At 40.4% G+C, this 19846-nt stretch overlaps 1 protein-coding gene across 1 annotated transcript in view; it reads right to left on the reverse strand.

Annotated features, from left to right (window-relative positions):
• Positions 1–19846, reverse strand: part of csmd2 (CUB and Sushi multiple domains 2) — a 220733-nt gene that overhangs the window by 184043 nt on the left and 16844 nt on the right. The window contains exon 3 of the mRNA XM_087169817.1: positions 1769–1881. Within this exon, the coding sequence (XP_087025943.1) occupies positions 1769–1881 (113 nt within the window). The remainder of the gene's footprint in view (positions 1–1768; positions 1882–19846) is intronic.

Below are 19846 nucleotides of genomic sequence, written 5' to 3' on the forward strand. Positions count from 1 at the left end.
TTAAAACACCTATTTAGTATGTACTTTGGTCAGCATGGAATATACCCAGAAGGTATTGTTTGTTTGTTTGCTTGTTTATCTAGGCTGATCTGACCAGCCAGCTGATTTTAATCTTTATGTTAATTCTAATCAGTAACCTGATAAAAACAGGTGTAGCCACGGGGTGGGGGTTCATTATCTCTGGCCTTTGTGCCAGGGAGCCCTAGTGGGGTTTCAGTGGCACAGAGAAGTCAAAGAACCAACTGTATGTGTGCCATGGAAATTGTCAAAGTGGTTCAAGGGAAGAGCAGAATAGAATATAACAAAACTGAATGAAGGGAAGCAGAAAAGGGTTTGCAGGTCTGCCTTATCTGAGGAATAAGGAACAGAGCGCTACGGTTCACGTGTGCATGCGCTGTGTAATAAAAAGCAGACTGTGGGTGGCCTTCCATCCATTCACTTGCAGTAAAATGATGCTGTACTTTGCATATCTCCTCTAACCTACAGGGCAGCATCACATGTCAGCACGGCGGGGGCCTTTCTCTTTCCCCATGTGACACGGGTCATCGCAGTTGGTCTCGCCAGTGTCATATGAGGAGGGTGACAGGTAATTATGGCTTTGCACTCATGTCCCCTGGTGATTAACAGGCTTGATATCCTTCAGCAGGTCTCCCTGGCGCCAAAGTCACCACAAGATTTAAGATTTACATTATTTTATATTATTAGCTGTACTGATGTATGTGTATGTCATAGAATGTACACTGGGTGCATGAGAGTGTTTATGAGGATAAAAAATTAAGAGAAAGTAGAAGCTCAAGTAATACTCTCGAAGCCCAAACTAGCAAAATCAATAATTTACAGTGTTAAATTACTATATCAACTTTCGTGTTAAATATTTCTGCAAAAGTACTTTGCCACGAGAGACAATTTCATCATGCAAGGTCAGAAGCTCGACAAGTCTGACAGTTTTGTTTCCACTGGTGAGAAAGAAAGGCACCCAATGCCCCAATTGCATCCCAGTGGAGTTAACAAACAGTCTCTCTGCTCTTTTATCTTTGGTTTTATCTGGTCACGGAATGTGGTCTTGGGCCCTCCGAGTCACTTGATGTTGCTCCATCGAGCCACATCCCCACATTCACAATATCTCAAAAAGACTGACAAACTCCTGTCAGGTAATTAGCCTAATTAGTCACTGGCTTGTATTTCCTTCTCCTCCCCAGGCTCGCCTTTCCTCCTGCGTGGGTTTGAAGAGTGCCATCATTAATATCATCCCGCCATGGGTCATAAAGCATTCCATGTCACCATGATAAAGGTCCCTGTCCTGGCCTGGGAAAGGAGAGATGATAACCTATCTGGATAGACTGTCTTTGAATTAAACCGTCTCACGATACAATTAGTTCAGTGCACACTGCTACTTTTGCTCTGGAATGAGTCACGGTATATACCATATTCTCTCCTTCACGCTTTGTTTTCTCCCTTTTGTTCGGATATTTGAGAGGTTTTGCTCAGTAGTACTGAAGCCTTTTTCCTTTGAACTCAAAAACTCTGACAAGAGTGGCTGAAAGATCGCATAATATTTGAAATTAATGGCATAAATTACTGACATGAGAGCAATGATGCAGAGATGAAATAAAGGCGATCTGACTTGAATGTGAGTCAAACATTCACAAATCTGAGAAGTGACTAGTGTGGCTTTGAGAGTGACCTTAAATTTATCACATCCACATTCCTGCTGTAGGAAAAAATATAAAGATTATATAAACATACAAAAACAAAAAAGTTGTGTTACCTTCATAGACAGCTTTAAATCCCTGCCCACTGACTGCGTAGTCAGACAGTAGCCACAGTGTAAGCCTGGAGCCTGTACTCACAATGGGTGAAGGCAGCTGGAACCCCGTTAACCTGAGAACAAATGGACAGAAGGACAATAACGGTCAGACAGAAAAAAAAGATCCAATCAGCAGCACAGTTGGTTACAAGGTCAGGTATGAAGCCCGCTTCCATCAAGCCAGCTGTTCCCTCAGGCATTCAAGGATAACTTTTTGTGTAACGAGGCTCTGAATCATCCACAAATTATTAAAATGCCAAGACCTCAACAGGACAGAAAACCTCAACAGATTTCTCTCCATCAGCGAAGACAGAGTAACTGCAATCATTTACCCACAGTGAATTAGAAACACAGCAGTGTGGGAATGAACCAACAGATGAACAGGCAACAAACATAAAATTGTCAGACTCTGAGTAAACAACCATTTCTAATAACCAACCGGCGGTTTTTATATGTGTAGGCTAATTCAACTGGAACAGGAAATATTGGCTATTTATAGCAGCAGAGTACATCTCAACTTCACACCACAAGTTTTTTTTTTTGTTTTCTTTTCATGCTGGGTGTCTCTGTAAAGCTTGTTTTCCTATCAGTATGGCACAATGATGACAAGCTGTAGAAAGAGGCTATGTTATTTGCACGTTTGTTTTTCATTTTTCCATTTGTTATATTCATTTCAGCACTGTTACTGTCTTGGCTGCTAGCTAACATTAGGTCGCTCATTTTGCTAACTAATGCTATCGCTTTCACTGCGTGGATAACGCTAACCGGAGCGGGGCTAGTAGCTAGGTATCACTGGCTAATATCTCCTAAATAAATATTTCGCTACGTCAGCTCAGTAATTTAGCCAAGTGTATCACCTGTGAACCAGGACCTCCGGAGATTTCCTGTCTGTGCTGCAGTTTCTACTTCCAGCCTCTGAAACTTAGCTAAGCAGCCAAGGTCAGGAGGAATCAAAGCTGTCAACACTATCGTTAATTTATGCGTCAATCTGTTCGGTAAGCTACCTCTAGCCTGAACACTGTTACGTGTGACATAGCGTTGTTTGTCATTTTTCAGAATACGTGGTTTAATTGGGGATGGTCATGGATGACGTTTTACTGCCCTCTGGTGGTGCTAATGTGAACTGCACGAACTAAATTTGAATTAATAGAAGATATAGTATGCGCTTTTTTACTATCATGACCTAACATAATGTTTTACATGATTGAGTCTCACTTATATATAATCTTTGTTCAAACTTACTCTTTGTGTCCCTATCACCCAGTCAAACTATTGTCAAGCTATCCTGATTTTCAGATGTGAAAACCAGACCGAATCACTATAAAATACTGCAATAAGTAGTGTGGCGAATAAAATCTCTGAGGGACTATTAACCAGTGTACTAAAATTATGTTGGATCCAAGCTACTGTATAGTTTTGAGTAATGAGCCTTGCCGTATTAGCTTTAAGCAGCAGCTTCACCAGGTTCAGCTATCAAATCCATTTCACGTTTGCCACCCACATACTGGCAGTACTCACATAGTCATGCACATACTTATTAAAAAAACAAAAAAAACAGGTGTCCACCATTCATTTGTCGCCAGTCACCACAGGTTGATTCATCTGTGTATTGACAGGAAAGTGTGTGTGTGTGTGTGTGTGTGTGTGTGTGTGTGTGTGTGTGTGTGCGTTTTACAGATTGTAGGACAATGTTGCTCATCTTACTTTAAGCTCATCCTTGAAATTTCCCTTCCGAGGTGTCACTTTAATTTTCATTTTCTGTTCCTACATGTACTCTCTCACTGCATGTGTATCCCACTCTTTACAGTCTATTACATCCCCCCCTTTTATCTCCAGGTGTTAAGAGAGGCCTCAGTGTTTCACTTAATCCTTAAGTATCACATTGGAGGTTGGGAAAAATTGCAAAACACCAGTGCGGGAAAGATGAATTGGACCAAAAAGGGAAGAGGACTTTAATATATGCATGATTTCACTCCTCTCTGTGAGATTGTCACGGTGGGATATCAGCTAAACGATGGGACACATGTTCATGCAAATAGCCCCTTCGCTGACCGCAAATTGAGTTGGAAGGTAGCCATCTTGGTTCAGCAGCACACTGCGAGGAAGGGGTGGGTGGGGAGGTTGATAGAGGGTATGATGGAGGGGCTGAAGAGATGGGGAGGAGGGATCTACAAACTGGAAGGGATTCTTGCCGCATCCAAATCATGATCATCTGGCTTGAGCCAGATACGGCCCTAAATCATTTCTCTAAGCTAAGAGAAAACAAAATGGATACCTTCAGAAAACACACACAGAAACAGGCTTCATTTGAGAAGGCGAGATTAAATATTGCCATGAGATATGGGCTGTGGCAATCTGAGGCGTGCAGCTGGTATTGTGAAAAAGCCAGCTGGGGGATTGCCTGTTATCAAGAAAAAGATGCAAGATATGATTGCAACTGAGCGATACAAAAAAAAAAGAAGGGATATGCAGCACAGGTGTCTCAAGTGAGTGGTAAATTGATGGAGGGAGGACGAATTAGATTGAGGGACAGGAATAGAGAAAGAAAAAGAGATAAAGTTGAGAAAAATAGCACAGTTTTAGGTTGTTTCTACTGTATGGAAAGCTGCGTAATCTCTGAAATAACGGCCTCCGAGGAGAAGAATAGGTGTATTTTCGGATGGCTGCATCCACACTGAAGAGTATATGTGTATGTGTGTGGAAGTATTTGCATAAGTGTGTGTGTGTGTGTGTGTGTGTGTGTGTGTGCATGGAGAGAGCAGAGGTCTATTAAGAGGGCTTTCCACCTGACTGGCCTCAGCATCATCTCAATGAAGAACCTCTGCTTCCAATTATCCAACCACTACCCATGGGAACGAGAGAGGGGGAGACAGACAGAGAGGGAGACAGACTTTGTGTGCAGAAAGATGGCTGTATGGGTAAATAGTGGAGATATTGTAATGAGGAGATGTCAGCGCTGAAGAACAGGTTGAGGCAGGACGGAATATGAAAAGTAGGTAGGTGAGAGAAACGCATCAGTATGTGAAAACTCCAACTATGAGGCTGGTGAGAAATGTCCTTCATTATGCTTTACGGCTATTCAGGGATTCATGCTCACACACACACACACACACACACACACACACACACATACATGCAGTGTTATTTGAACATTTCTGTGCATGTGTGTGTTTGTGATCTGCCCCACACCCAAATATATGTGTGTTTACAGCTGTAAACAGACAAGACTAAATGAGGTCATTCGTCCTTTAAACTCAGTCAATGTGTGTGTGTGTGTGTGTGTGTGTGTGTGTGTGTGTGTGTGTGTGTGTGTGTGTGTGTGTGTGTGTGTGTGTTCAAGGGTGGAAGGTAAGCACAGTGCTGATACAGCCGATTCTCCTGCAGAAGGACAGATGAGGGAAGAAAAACAGAAGAAAAGAGGGAGAAGGAAAAAAAAAAAAAGGAAAATATATACAGCAGCAAGATTTTGATGGGTGAGTAGCAGGGACACATTAGCCAATAAATGATGGGTGGTAAGAGAGAGAGACAGGGGGAGAAGAAGTGCAGAGTGAAGAACTATGTATGTATTCTTATGTGTATTTGTGTGTATACTATACTGAAGTTGTTTTAAAAATGACTGAAATATAAAACAAAAAAACAAGAAAAAGGGGAAAAAAGCCAAACTGTTACAGTTTAGTTTGTGTGTGTGTGTGTGTGTCTGTGTATGACTCATCATTGGCTCTCCTTACAGTGAAAAAAAAAGAGAAAAACTGAGTGTGTAGCTTTGCAGAGGTTAAAATGGCACTTGGTTCCCACACACATGATTTGATTCCTCCAGCTAATAGGAAGACTTTCACAAGCACTTAGCCTGTATTTCTATCAGCCTTCTCATCCTTTCTCTTTGGGTAAGCTGTAATGTACCACATCACTTTGCCCAAGGGCGTGATCCCGCCTTGATAGAGTTTTATGGTTCGCCTTCAGCGCTCTCAATTTCAGTTAAAAAGCTCATGGTATTTAATCTGAGAGCCTACAAACGTGTTGCCAGTAATCACGGGGGTTACATGAACTCTAAAATGTTCATCACTGTAAACGTGGACAATATAATGTGCCACATTTTAGTGTCTGTTAAGAGATTCCCACTTGTTATGGCTGTTCATCATCACATTACATTGTCGAGAAAGAACCCAGCTCCACAACAAACTAGCTGGAGGCAGCAACAATTTGTAAATCTCATACACAGCCTTCCACAGATCCCACAAGCCATCAATATTTCAACCAAGACTGACATCTTCCTGAATTAAATGGGCTAACAGTTATTTTCTTTCTTGTGAAAAAAAAAAAGGACAGGCTTTAGCATGCAAATGCTTGTTAATATTCATGTGCGTGTGACATCACAAGGTGTTTGCGCATCGAGGTCGAACAGCAAAGGGCGGGGAGAGTCTATCAGATGTCTCCGAGGCTGAATGCTGATGTTGAGATAATCAACCGCAGTCGGCGCCAACTGAGAGACAAACCGCAGTGAAGTCATTAACAAGCCAGCGTTTCTAGAGAGACGGAAGAGGGAGAGCAGCTGATATAAGGGGGAAAGGAATGGAATGGACGGCAAGAGGACGAAGAATAAAGGAGTGGGAGAATAAAATATTAGCAGTGAGTTGAGCAGCTTTGAACAGATGAAGTAGGTGACAAAGTGTGAAAACTTAAACAGCAAAATAATTGAACAGAAACTCCTGAGTAGGGAGTGAAGTATAGGGTGAAAGACAAAAAACAATCTGAAGATGAAAACAAGTGAATAATTTACAGTGTCAGGACGGTGACTGAATGCCTTACTCATCGGCTGTGTTCATTTTTGGGTCATAAAAAGACACGGGTGGCAACACAGGGCTGATTAGTTGTCATTTGCTGTGCAGAAGAGCTAAAGCCATCACCAGCTCAATTAAAGAATGTGTGTTTATGACAGAGTGGAGGAGTTATGGGACTCTGTGCAAGAGATAGGAGCTCCTATGTCTTCTTTTTTATTTATTTATTTATTTATATCTAATTCTACATAAGGGTTGGAGTAAGTATGCAGTTATGGCTTTGACACACACACGCACTCACACACTCACACATTCTCATACAGATTTACTTCCCCTGGAGTGTCTACCGGTCAGCAAGTGAGTGAGTGATGTGACTGGTTTATCTCCAGGCTATCTGGACTCCATTAACAGTGCATTACATTGCCCTGATGCTATCTGCTTTTGCCCAACATAGATACCTGTGAGGCAACATAGTGGGGTGCCCCCCCCCCCCCCATTGTGTTACATACAGGATATTCAGCAGATAATACAAATGCAAACAGCCATGCATAGTATTTGAATGATTATTTAAATACTTTGAGCGACAGTGCAAAGTGCAAATAACACAGGAAATAAAGGAATATTCCTCACAGACGTGCATTTATGGACATGACATATGACATAAAAATTAATCATTATAAGCACTGGTATTGAATCCTTAAATGAACAACATAAAAGCTCGAACAGTAAAGGTAGGAAGTTAAAAAAAATAAAAGAATTGCATTCTTTGTTCATTTGTTCCCCCTTGTAGAGACATAAGTCAATTACACTTACAGCAAACAAATCAAGGCTGACAAATGAAACAAGGTGACGTTCACACGTCCACTGTGTTTTTCCCCTGCTCCGCACAAATCGCTTTGCAATAATCCTCAGGCAGAAAACAATTAGGGATAAAATAAAACTAATTCAATGTCGTGCCACTTTCGCCCCTAGGAAACTGACAAAGCTAAGTGGTAGCCAGGAGATACGCTTCTGTTTACCCGCCGCTACTGGTGTGCAGGTCTGTCCATCTGTGTGTGTGTGTGTGTGTGTGTGTGAGTGTCTAGACTATGTGTGTGCCCGAGTGGATAGAGCAATTATGACACCCTAGGTATGTAGTAAATGATCAAGGAGAAAATAAGGACAGCCATGAGAGACTCAATTGAAAGCAATCAGGAAACAAGGTGAAAGAAATCCTGCAAGAACGACCACAAACATGGTGAAGCTGCCCTGCATTTTAGATATTTACTTATGTTATATACTGTATGTTAGACTGATTTTAATTAAGTCTATTCTTTGTCTCTACTTTCTTTTGTTACAGGGTGTTTAGTTACAGTTTTTAGCGTGCAGCACAAAGGGACGATTATCATTATTGTGCTACCTGTTGTGTAAAGACTTCATAGACTTCACATCCATGTAGAAATAATTCTACAAACAGTAGCAGTGTGAAGTTATGCCTAAATAAACAGGTTATATAACACATAGCTCAAACAACCAACGCATAGATCAAACAATATGTCGATGAGTCAGCCTTATAGGCGTTAAGATTTTGATGCGTAACAGACAGAGTTGGTAAAATGAGGTCATGTGGGGCATGTGGCATGATGGAACTATAAGCGAAAACAAACAAACCAAAAAAAAAAAAAAAAAACCCTAATATACACTTGGGTAATGGCTGAGTACATTGTTGCCTTTCCCAGAATCTCTCAGATTAAAAGGATATGTTATTTAATCAAATGCAGCCATTTGCCACTTAGTACAGCAAACAGCCCATCCCTCTTTAAACCAGTTGAGGCTTTTACTTGTGTATTGTATCTTTGTCTCTCTGTCTCTGACTCACTGTGACTCACATTGTAATATACAGTGGACACCTGTGTTTGTTTACTTCTGGTGTGGGGCTTCTAGTCAGACTTTGTTTCATTCATCCAGCCTGAAATTGTGTTCTTGTTATTTTGTGAGGGTTATTTTGTCTTGTTGATTTATGACTCAGTGGATAGGAAGTATGTTTGCATATGTGCAGTGACGGTTCGAGACTTTCAGTCTAAACCACTGAGGTTCTTCTTGAGACACTGGATGAAGCTCTGAATCTTTATTCTAATTTTCATCATTTAACACTTCTCTCTGTCTCTGTCTCTGTCTCTCTGTCTCTCTCTCTCTCTCTCTCTCCCCCTCCCTCTCACTGTGATCTTCGGTTTCTCCCCAGATCCACAGACGGATGCCACTAATAAACTCCAAAACAAGGTTGGGAAGAAGATCTGATTAGCCAGCGGGGCTAATAGGGACACAGTGACCGATGGAGCGCCCAACCAATGCTATTTACTTTCTACCCGTCGCTCTTCTTTTGTTCCTGTGGCAAGGATGATCAAAGAGCAGCAGAGGAAACAGTGAGGGAAGAGAGAGAAAAGGGGGAGGGGGGGGCATGGTGGCGGTGTGTTTGAGTGTGTGTTACTGAAAAAAGCTCTGGTTCTGATCTTGAATTAGCTGCAGGCTCTCACAATCACTGATGTGCTCATATGCCATTCATCTTGTGTCGGTGTACTGTCAACAGTCTCTCCTTAAGTCCCTCTCTGCCTGTAGATCTCAACATTAATGCCCTCTCTCTGTTAATTATGTGTCTTTTTTTGGAAACTGAATTAATCTGTCCTATTTCAGTCCTCAACATCTCTGCACTGTGCTGTATGTAATTGACCGAATCACATCCTTTCTGATGAGATCGATCACAGTGTTTACAGCAGAGTGCGGAGTGGTAACCTTCACCTCCCCACCAACTAAATAAGCACAAGTGCAACTGGTCCCATACAACAAGTGCCTAATTACATGCCAGGTAAATCCTTTTGACACAGCATGGCTTGTGTCTACGTGTGTGTGTGTGTGTGTGCGTGCGTGCGCGTGCACAACATGTGTGCTTTATCCATTATCACGTTTCACAAGGTGTTTGGATAACTAATTAGACTGCTATGCTCTGTGTCTCCCAGGGATGAACAAGAGAAAACAAAAGAAAAGGATGAAATCAAGGAAGAGAGACGTGACTGCAGCAACACTGAGGAAAAAAAAAAGAAGGGAAGAAATCAACACAGGCTGGAAAAATATGCCAGGGATTTGCCTAAGCCAGGAAACAAATGGTGCACAAGGAGAACGTCTGTGTTTCACAGTCCCATAGATTACCGCTGAAGGGAATGTATTTCTTCTGTTTGTAGTCGTGTGGTAGCAAAGGTTCTATGCTGCCATGTTGTTTTTGTTGGCCGTCTTAATATGAAGGGTAACAAAATTAATTGATAAAAATGTAGCCGATGAAAATGCGTCTAAATTGAAAAATGGAGCAGTAAAAATGGATTTGAAGAATAGTGGAGTGATAAATTATAAAGTGATTTGATTAATTTAAAGGCGATTAGATTGAAACAGTCTAGATATGATGAAAACAGAGCTGCGTTTCATCATTTTCCCAGACTCACATTCATCATTCATTATTCACTACACAACATTTACCATTTATCATTTCAGGAAAGTGGCCTCACGGGTGGAGGTAACAAAAATGAATTGATAAGCGATGCAGAGGTGATGAAAAAATGCTTATGAATTAATAATGGTGGTGATGAAACATATGTGACTTGAGAAACAGTGATAAATTACCAATTTGTTTGATAAACTTGATTGACATTTCATTTGAAACTGTGTTGACATTTATCGTTTATGGCAATTTTTGTTACGTCCGCCTAAAATGTCACTCAAAAACCCATGCCCACTGACTGACAAGTTGCAGGCAGCTCAGTGCAGCGCTGGTGATCACACACACTAAAACACTAACAACTGCACCTGACTGTGAAAATAATCTTTACTCAAATCTTCACAAAGAGTAAAAGATACGCTCCATGTCCAATTTGTAATGTGTAATATTCAAAATCTGAAAAAGTATCAAAATGTAATGAAGTCATATAATAACTGTCCTTGGGCGAAAATCTTTTGCTTGCTGTAAACAATAAACGCCAACATCATTTCAAATAAAATGTCAATCACGTTTATCAAATCGATTGACAATTTATCACTCACATACATTTCATCACTTCCTTTAATAATTTGTAAGCTTTTTCATCACTTTCATTTTTTTTTATCAATTTTTGTTACCTCCACCCTTGAGAACACTTTCTTTAAATGATAAATGGCAAATAATGAATAATGAATGATGAACGTAAGTCAGATAAAATGATGAAACATGGCTCTGTTTCCATCACATCATGACTGTTTTAATCAAATCGGCTTTGTCATTTTGTGTGAGTTCCATTCATCCTACTTTCAACGGAGCACTCACATCTCAAATAATATCCCAAACCGACTCAAATCTGAAGGTGAGCGGACATGCAGTGGTGACAGTGCTCACATGTTGCACACAGCTGAAGGTATTTTTTCTGTTTCAGGTATGTTTATGTTAAATTTGGATCCTTTCTTATGGATTCAAACACTATTTCAACCGACCATGTCTTCTCCTTTCAAATCAAAAAGAAACGTATGATTAACAACGTGCATGCCAACAAATGACAGAACATATAATTACTGAAACACTGATATAAAAGATAAAGGAATACATTAAAGGGAGTTACTGCGTGTCTGCAGAGCTCTCATCACTTTTATTTCTTCAAAATGTTTAATTCTGCAGAGATGTTTACGAATTTTTGGAATTTGGAAGTACTTGAGAGCATGCTTATGATATGTGGTAACCATACTTCTATAACAGCACAAGCATACTGTAACTGACATTAGTTCAATCAAACCCACGACTACAAACCACTGCAAAAAAGCCAAAGAAGCAAAGAAGTGATTTTCTTTTTTTTTTAAATCCCAAAAACTGATCACACGGATGAAGAACCAATTACAGAAAAGGTGTTGTAGCCTACAGCAATGGTTAAAAGACTCTTTGGCATTATTATCTATGGAGAGAGCAGCCATAGATGTACAAGAATGTGATGAAGTGTTAGTCCAAGGACTGATATGTTTATCGTCAGTCACTTGCGATTAGCAGGCATGGACCTAATCATTTAATCGTCACTGAGCTGCAGTAATGAGATGTTAGCTAAAAATCTGGGCGTCCGTGATTGGTTGAACAGTCGTTTCAGTAGAAATTAATCACCAACTGTAGCTCCGGCTGCAGCCCCAAAGTATTTTGAGCGATGGTAATGGTAAAATGGTAATGGCGCAGCACACAAATAGAAGAGAAGATTTGAGATGAATCACTTTCTTTGACTTCCGTAACCAAAATGTGAAACACAGCACATCATCCAAATAAGGTTTCACCCTGACAAAACTGCTGCAGCTTTTTCTTCACAGCTGACAAAGTTCCCACTCGAAAATTGCTCTCTTTCACACAAATTATAGATTGTCAAAGTCATTGTTTATTATCATTATTTAAAATGATAAATGCTACTTTGTTACAGCTTTTTCAATCCAAAATTACTGGAAACAAAAGAGAAGTCATGCCAGGAGTGAAACGAGCAATGACAAGCGGCGCTCCCCTGTCTGCTCTCCCCTCTTCCACAATGTTGAACCCGGACGCGCCGCACATGTTAAACCTGCAGCACATGCGCGCTCACGAGTCGCCGTACTGTGCCTTAGGTATTGTAATTGGGAAATTGTGACTGACGTGATTTGCATAGGTTGTCACACAAATCAACAAAATGAATTTCCCTGCAGTGAGAAAAGCATAACATCCGCCTCCCAGCATCCCTTTGTTAGGTAGTGCTTATCAGTTTATATCGTAAAATTCTTGGCTTTGTCTGAATTCCTGTCATATTATGCGTGATTTGCTCTGTGCATTGGTTCCACTTAAATGAAAATCATCAACCTGTGCTCATGAGGTTTTTGTACACAGGACTAATTGGAAAACATGACCTTGTGCTGACAAAAAAATATCCAAAGTAAAAATATGCTGAATTTAGCTTTTATTATATGGCTGCAGATCACAAAATTTTCAAAATAAGACATCATTAATTTCATATCTCTGATCTGGTCAAGTCTAATTCTGGAAATATTTCACATGCGCATCTTCATCTGCTGGCATGGCTTCTGCTGCTATGCTATGCATAACTAATCACTTCTGAACAAAAATCAGTGCCAATCATTTTTCTGACCAATTTCTTGCACGAAACTGCTGCCAAATAAAACTGATTATTTTAACTAATTCTGATGTTGTCCCTTTTAACACCAGTGCAGTGCCATACAAAATGTGCCTGCATGTCAGTAGCCTGATGGCAGTAATGGCCTCTCTTTACTGACTGAAGCAAAAAAGGTTCACATTTAAACTTTTATATCAACTGCGGCTGTACAAGTCAAAAGACAGAATTATGTACTTTCATTTTTTAAGAACACATATTGCCTAAAATGTGAGCAGGGAGCACTACATGGCCGTAATTACATCTCTATTTTTTGTAAATATATTTTCTTCCCTGGAGGCTTAAACGGCTCAACAGGTCGGCTCTCCTAAAGAATTTTGGTGCATTCCTTCAACTTCAATGAGTGTGAGCGAGTTCAGAAGGGCTGAAAATGACAGATCTTTCTGAAGGGTGTACCGCATATCTAATCGTTTATCTCGGCAGGAAAACATTTCATTTCATGCCGCTGCTGAAGTGTATCCTGTTAAGAACATTGATAGGCCTGGGGATGGGAGAATGTCAATAGCAATGCGCACAATGAGTGATACACAGGATGTAGGATATAAATTCACAGCCATCTAGTTGATTATTTCTCTAATCTGGGGTTACAGGGCCTAATAATTCTGCCTCACAGGTGAGCAGATGCCATAAATCTCAACATCGTTTCACTTTTTCCCAGCGTGAGATGATGAAAAACAAACTATCACTCTTCCTCCTGTTTTTAGCAGTCTGTCGTTAAAGCTGGCGTTGATAAGTGGCAGTCTCTCCATTAACAGCCCAGATTCAAAGGAACCATAAATCCAAACTTGTGTGTGTGTGTGTGTGTGTGTGTGTGTGTGTGTGGGGGGGTGTGTGTACGTGCTTGTGTGAGTGTGTCTGCTCGCACATGTCGGTAGGTGTGTGGAAGCTTGGTGAATAAGATGCACAATTGTGACCACCACAAACTAGTAGACCTATGCAGCCTTGAAGCCATACTTAACTCATTTAGATATGCGCTCCTCACGTGGATGTCACACAACCTGTGAACGTTTGCAGCTACGAACACACAAAGAAGAAATACGTATTGAACACCATACACGTTTCATATTGAACACGTGTGCACCTCAGTGTTCACGCACTGAAGTCCATTTTCCAAAGTATGTGTTGCAAGACTGATTGATGGTCGAGGCCTTCAGTGAAGAATTATTGCCGTGGCGAGCGTTCAGGCAGGAAGTGCTATTGTGCGTCACCCACTCTCACCCTGACCTGCGGACATTGGCTCTATACAAGCTTGACTCATTGACTAACACTGTCCTCATTCACACACACAGTATGAGACATGGATGCACACTATCACACCAAATGCTCAAAGAGAAAAGAGCTCCTCTCTTATCGCTCCATGCAAACACCCACGACTGTATATGAATGTGTGGCGTTTGACCAGCATTAATTGAGTTTAGAGGTGATAGAATAAGACATTATAGCTGCTCTGAAGCTAAATCCAACTGTTGCTGAATATCAAGTAACACAGGAACGTCTCTTTTTATGTAAGAAGCTGGTATCATTTGAAAGTAATATGATATGATTGGTTTTCAGGCCTGACACTTTATTGTTTAGTTCAGACTCTTAATCTCCTAATGTTGATTTGTGGATGCTACAAACAGCTGATTTCTGTGAAAAACCTAAAACAAAAAAAAGAACAAAAAAAGAAATCCAAGGACAAAGACAAATGAACTAGCTGGTGAACACAGTGGCACATTTAGCAGGTAAAGAACCAAGTATTTTCTCTTAAGAGTTTGAGGGAGCAAAATCCGAGCTAAAAGGAGAGTGAATATTGAATTTAAATTCATTAGGTGGCACTGGGCAAGACATGATTCCAAATGAATGCTCGTTCAGTTGTTTCATCTTTTTGTTCATCGACTTGTTAACATAAAGTTTATATCAACTTAAAATGAGAAAATGTCAGTGTTGCGTTAACAATTATTTTCCAAGTGTCCCAAGTGCCCAAGAAATTAGTTATTGTAGATTTATTTTGTTTAATTCATAAAATGTTATAAAATGAGGAGGAACATCTCATCACAACTTCTTAGAGAACAAGCTGAAACATTCCAATCCAAAAGGAATCGATTCAAAATGATGTAAAATAAAGAAAATCAGCAAATCTTTACATTTCATTATCATTTTTTGCTTGATTAATAATTTAAAATCTATAAATAAAAACTGCGGTCAACTGATTTTTGGACAATCCAGTAATCACCCAGTCGTTTAAGCACTTGTTTGGTGTCCATGTTTTTTGTTGCTTAAAGGATCAATTCACCAATTACTCAAAAACTTTTAAATCATTCTTTTACTGTTTGTTTTCATGGTCTGTTTTTAGTTGGCAGATTCATGCAGCTCAAACCAAAACTGTGAACTACAAGCAGAAGCCATATGAAAGCACATACGTAATATTTTTTTCCCTTGCATGCATATTCTGCATTTTAGCACCTGCCTGAAATCAGCAACGTCTCAGAAACCTTATGCGTCTGGAAAATTACAGGGTTAACAGTTTTCCAGCCCACTGCCATTTACTCTGTGCTTAAAAGTGTGTGTCTGAGTGTGTGTTTGTGAGTGTGGTGTTCATTTTATCTGTATTCCAATAAAACTTGATTTTGTTGACACTGAATCAGCTCGCCGGGATGGGCTGCACACTAGCCTAGATCCTTTGTAAGCAAAATCTAGGCACACACACGCACGCACGCACGCACGCACGCACACACACACACACACACACACACACACACACATACACACACACACACATACACACACAAAAACTGATATTGTGACTGTAGTGCCTGACTGTAGTGTTAATGCCACTCCCAGGACCATGCACTAGTGCTCCTTATTTAGGTCCTATCAAGCCCGTAGGCTGAAAATCTGTCTCTTCCACGCCTCCTCCTCTTTTTCACTTTCCCACCCCCTGCCAGACTGCCAGGCCTTAAGTCCCTCGGTTCCATCACTCCATCACTGAGAGGAAGGAGATGTGGAGAGAGAGATGCCTTCACACACCCCAATAGCTTTTCCGTCTGCTGAAATGTACTCAGTGTTCCCCGATTGGCAGCTACAAGGTGAAATGTGACACAAAAGTGGAGGAAAAAAAAAAAGGCTGCTTTTTACAAGTAAGAAATGTGCACTCAGAGAGACAGTGAGTGAGCTGGTGGAGGTTCAGTGTTTCGCTTGAGGTCAAGCTGGCTGTTGGCTTTAGTCATGAGAAGGTCTCTCTGACTACTGTGCTACAATACCCATGGCTCTGTTTAACCCTGGATAGCGAGGTTGCTGATGTGTTAAATTATTTCATAACAATAGGCCTTCTTTAACTGCAGATAAATGACCAGACAGTCAATTAACTTATCATTTTACTGCATTAATAAGATGTGATTAGCTACTGCAAACACAGCTCTAACAGCAGACATAAAGACATGAGGAAAAAAGGAATGAAAATGGAAATTGAGGAAAAACGTCTGTCTATGTCAGGGACTTTTTTGTAAAAGCCTTTTTAGTCTTGCTGAAATTCATGCACATTATTTCTCTACTGACCATTTTTCAAAATGTGCCATAATTCATTTATTTTCTAATTTTAATAGACTCAGTAATTTCATAAATGTTGGTATGTTCAAATCAACCAAAAAACCATTTCACTCTCAAAGGTTGCACTATTGTGATGTGGTGCTGCAGCTTGACCCCTCTGAAAACCGTCCGTTCTCAACCGATGCATTGAAAAACATCATTCATCGCAGAGTTGAAGGTCACGGATGTTGCAAAGCTTCGCATTCATAACCAATTGTTGTAAAATCATGGCCTGTGAACAAGAAATAAGCAATAACATGGAAAAGCATAATGTGACTGAATGTGTCTTACGTTAAAAAGTTGTGGTTTGGTAACTGACTCTCATGAGAGAGCATTCAACATGGAAAATTTACATAACAGGTTCAGTTTGCTGTATCACCGCAATGACGACATATCTTAAGCTAATATTGATTCATAGCAAGTTCATTTTAACATGCCTACAGCAAGCTATACATAAACTCATGTACTTGCATTTAATGGATGGAAATAATTGGCTAAAACATGCAAAACCAATGGTGTGATCCTCTACAATCTGCTGCACATCTTCCTCTAATGGATCCAGATAAGTTTATTTGCTTTAATTTTACATCCTGACTGAAGAGTGTGTCCGACGGCTATCAAAGTATGGCCATTAGAAACATTTTCTCAAATTGATTTCAAAATAAGATAAATAGGCTAACATGATGATGCTGGTGCAATAAGGTCATACTGTATGATACTGCAAATTAGTGGATACAAGCTATTTCCTTTCTTACATAGCTGCACTTAAGTCAGCAAAACTGATCTCACCTTAAGGTTTGTTTTTCTGTAGTGCAGCCTGTCCCTGTGTGAAGCAACTGATAGCTTCCACAACACTAGATGCACTTAACCACTTAATAACTATATCATCTCTGAAAATCAATGCTCTGCTTAATTAACGGCAATAAAATACGACGTGCTCCAGGACATATATCATTGCATATGATTCTTTTTTTTCTGTTTTTACATTTCAAACAATTGAAACTCATACTGAATTTTCCCTATATGCTTCCCAGATGTCAGTTGGGATGAAGGTTTAATGAAATGCTGCAGCACAGACTGACTCATATATGCTTTTCCTAAGGATCGACTGTGACTCATAAAGAAACTGCTGCAGGAGCAAACGTACCAGTGTGCACATACTGTATAATTAGGAACACGAGCAGCACATATACAGCTGAACTTATTTGTAAGCTGGCATTCTCCTGATTTTATCGGCTTTGCTGTGGCAGCAATGAATAATAATAGATAAACAAATCTAAAGAAAAGTGACTGCTTTGAAAAAGAAATCAAAGGTAATCATTTGAATATGAAGTGAGGCAAAACATTCATTTTTGATGACTACCTGAGATTAAAGGAAATATTCCAAGCTCTACAACCTATAGCGTGGTATACATGAAAGGCTGATCAAATTCAGCAGACACAGTGCACAGGACACAAAATGGAGAACAGGTAGAAGAGATAAGATATTAAAAAAAAAAATAAGTGAGGAAGAAATGAGAGGAGTAAGAGAGAAATTGGAGGAAGAGGAGCAAGAGAGATGGAAAGAAAATTACTTTTGACACAAGCGAGCAATGAGAGCAAAGGGAGGGCTGAATTATCAGACGTGCATCTTTGTGTGTGTGTGTATGGAAATGTGCCAATGACGTGTGTGTGTGTGGTGTACGCAGCGGTGTTTGTGAGCGTAAATATACATGCATGTTCTGACAGATTGCTGGTGAGTTGCAAGAGCTGATGCTTGACTCTTCCCAGTCTTTACAAAACGCCTCCTTTGAAACGGAGAAAGTCTGGTCAAAGACAACAGAAGCAGAATCAAAAGGTCTGTGTTCTCTACAGGATCTACACCGCTTCCGCTTCTCCATCCCTCTCATTTTTTCTATATTTTTCTCTCTTTTCCCAACCCCCCTTTTCCTTCTTTTTTTTTTCAAATTCATTTTCTTTCCTCTCACTTATTTTCAAAGCGCTTAGACAGTGAGAGTGGAACACTTTCCCTCTGTCCCACTGGAGAATCAATATACAACAGAGCCCAGAGGTCCAAACAGGAGAAAGGCTGAGGAGAACAGCACAACACCGATCCATAATGGATTTTCTTCTCTCTTTCATTCGCTTTCTGCAGCGAGATGCAATGGAGGCACCACTGGCACAGAATGAGAGACCCAGGGAGGGGAGGGGAGGGGGTGGCAGAGAAGAGGTGAGAGAGGGGGATATCGACGGGGACAAACAGAGAGGCCGACATAGACTCAAAACAGTGTCAATAACAAAAGCCCTTAAGAATATTTCTCTCATCTGTCTCTAGAGGGCTCGTATAACATATGCTTTAAACTATTTGCAAGGCTAAGCTTGTGGCAGAAGGTGACAAAAATTACAAACAGCTTTAGTGTAGCTTCAACTGATCAGATGCAGAAATTGTTACTAATTACGTTAGCTTGTATGTGAGGGACTGCCAGGTCTGAAAGATGCTAGACTGCAGGCAATAATATCCTAAAATACATAAATGCATCAGTGAGTAACAGCTCTCTGGCTGTATCTTTTAATTGCAGCTCATACAAAGAGAAGTCTGGCTCCTTAGATGGCAATCAAGACCAACAATATTTATTTCTAAAATCCTGAATGCTTGGCAAAGTGTAAACTTATAGTGAGCATGAAACTCTGCAAACCGGAGAGCCAATATTTCAGCTTGCGATGTTAGCACAAGGCAGCACTTTCTGAGGCTGTTAAATTGACGGTTGTACGGGAGGATGAGACTGCTGATTCAGAAATTGTTTGTTTGACTCTTCACACCCAAGTGGGCTTCATTTCATTTTGCTGGTAGCTCCAAAGTACAAAATGTGCCCAGAATCTCGTCGAATAACCTCAGATGCTGTCACAGTGTCCACAGAGTAAGTCTTGTATTACTCACCAAAGGATCTGCCCTAACTGCCTCTAAGTGCATCAGCGATTATAGTCTTGATTATAGTTTTGCCTCTTTTCCAGTTTCCAGGCCACTACCTTCATCAATACCTCTAAGTCCAAATGACTCTATAAAGGACACTTTCAGTTTAATACAACTTGGTGTTTAATTCCGTGGTTTTGGCCATCTTTGTTATTGCCCACAATAGTGTTGTACCGACTACAATAAAAATGATGACATCACCACAACAAAATCTAATGATGCAAGCGATGAGTGGTTGGACGAGGTTGTAAACTGAAGTAGAGCCAGCTTACCTCTCTCTTAAACCAAAAGTGAGGGAAGCCAAAATGTCACTAATAGTCCCACATTGCACATTAAAACTGTAAGCGCACAATGATTGTAGGTCACAGCTGAACCAGGATGTTGATCAGTAAACTGTGATGGATGCTTACTATGGACAATTTGATTAACAATTTCACTTTTTATCTGGATCTTCTCTTCCAAAATCGTTTTGCTAACCTGTGGTTTGTGTTTGCTGAAGCCAATGTTTTTCAGCTCATCTGACCTTTTGTTTTTTGCAGTGTCCCCAGAGCTCAGCCCTTTACCCCCC

The sequence above is a fragment of the Seriola lalandi genome, unplaced genomic scaffold (genome assembly GCF_002814215.2).
Source record: "Seriola lalandi dorsalis isolate HSWRI2012SDOR001 ecotype SW California unplaced genomic scaffold, Sedor1 jcf7180002054916, whole genome shotgun sequence".
In the NCBI taxonomy this organism is placed as follows: domain Eukaryota; kingdom Metazoa; phylum Chordata; class Actinopteri; order Carangiformes; family Carangidae; genus Seriola; species Seriola lalandi.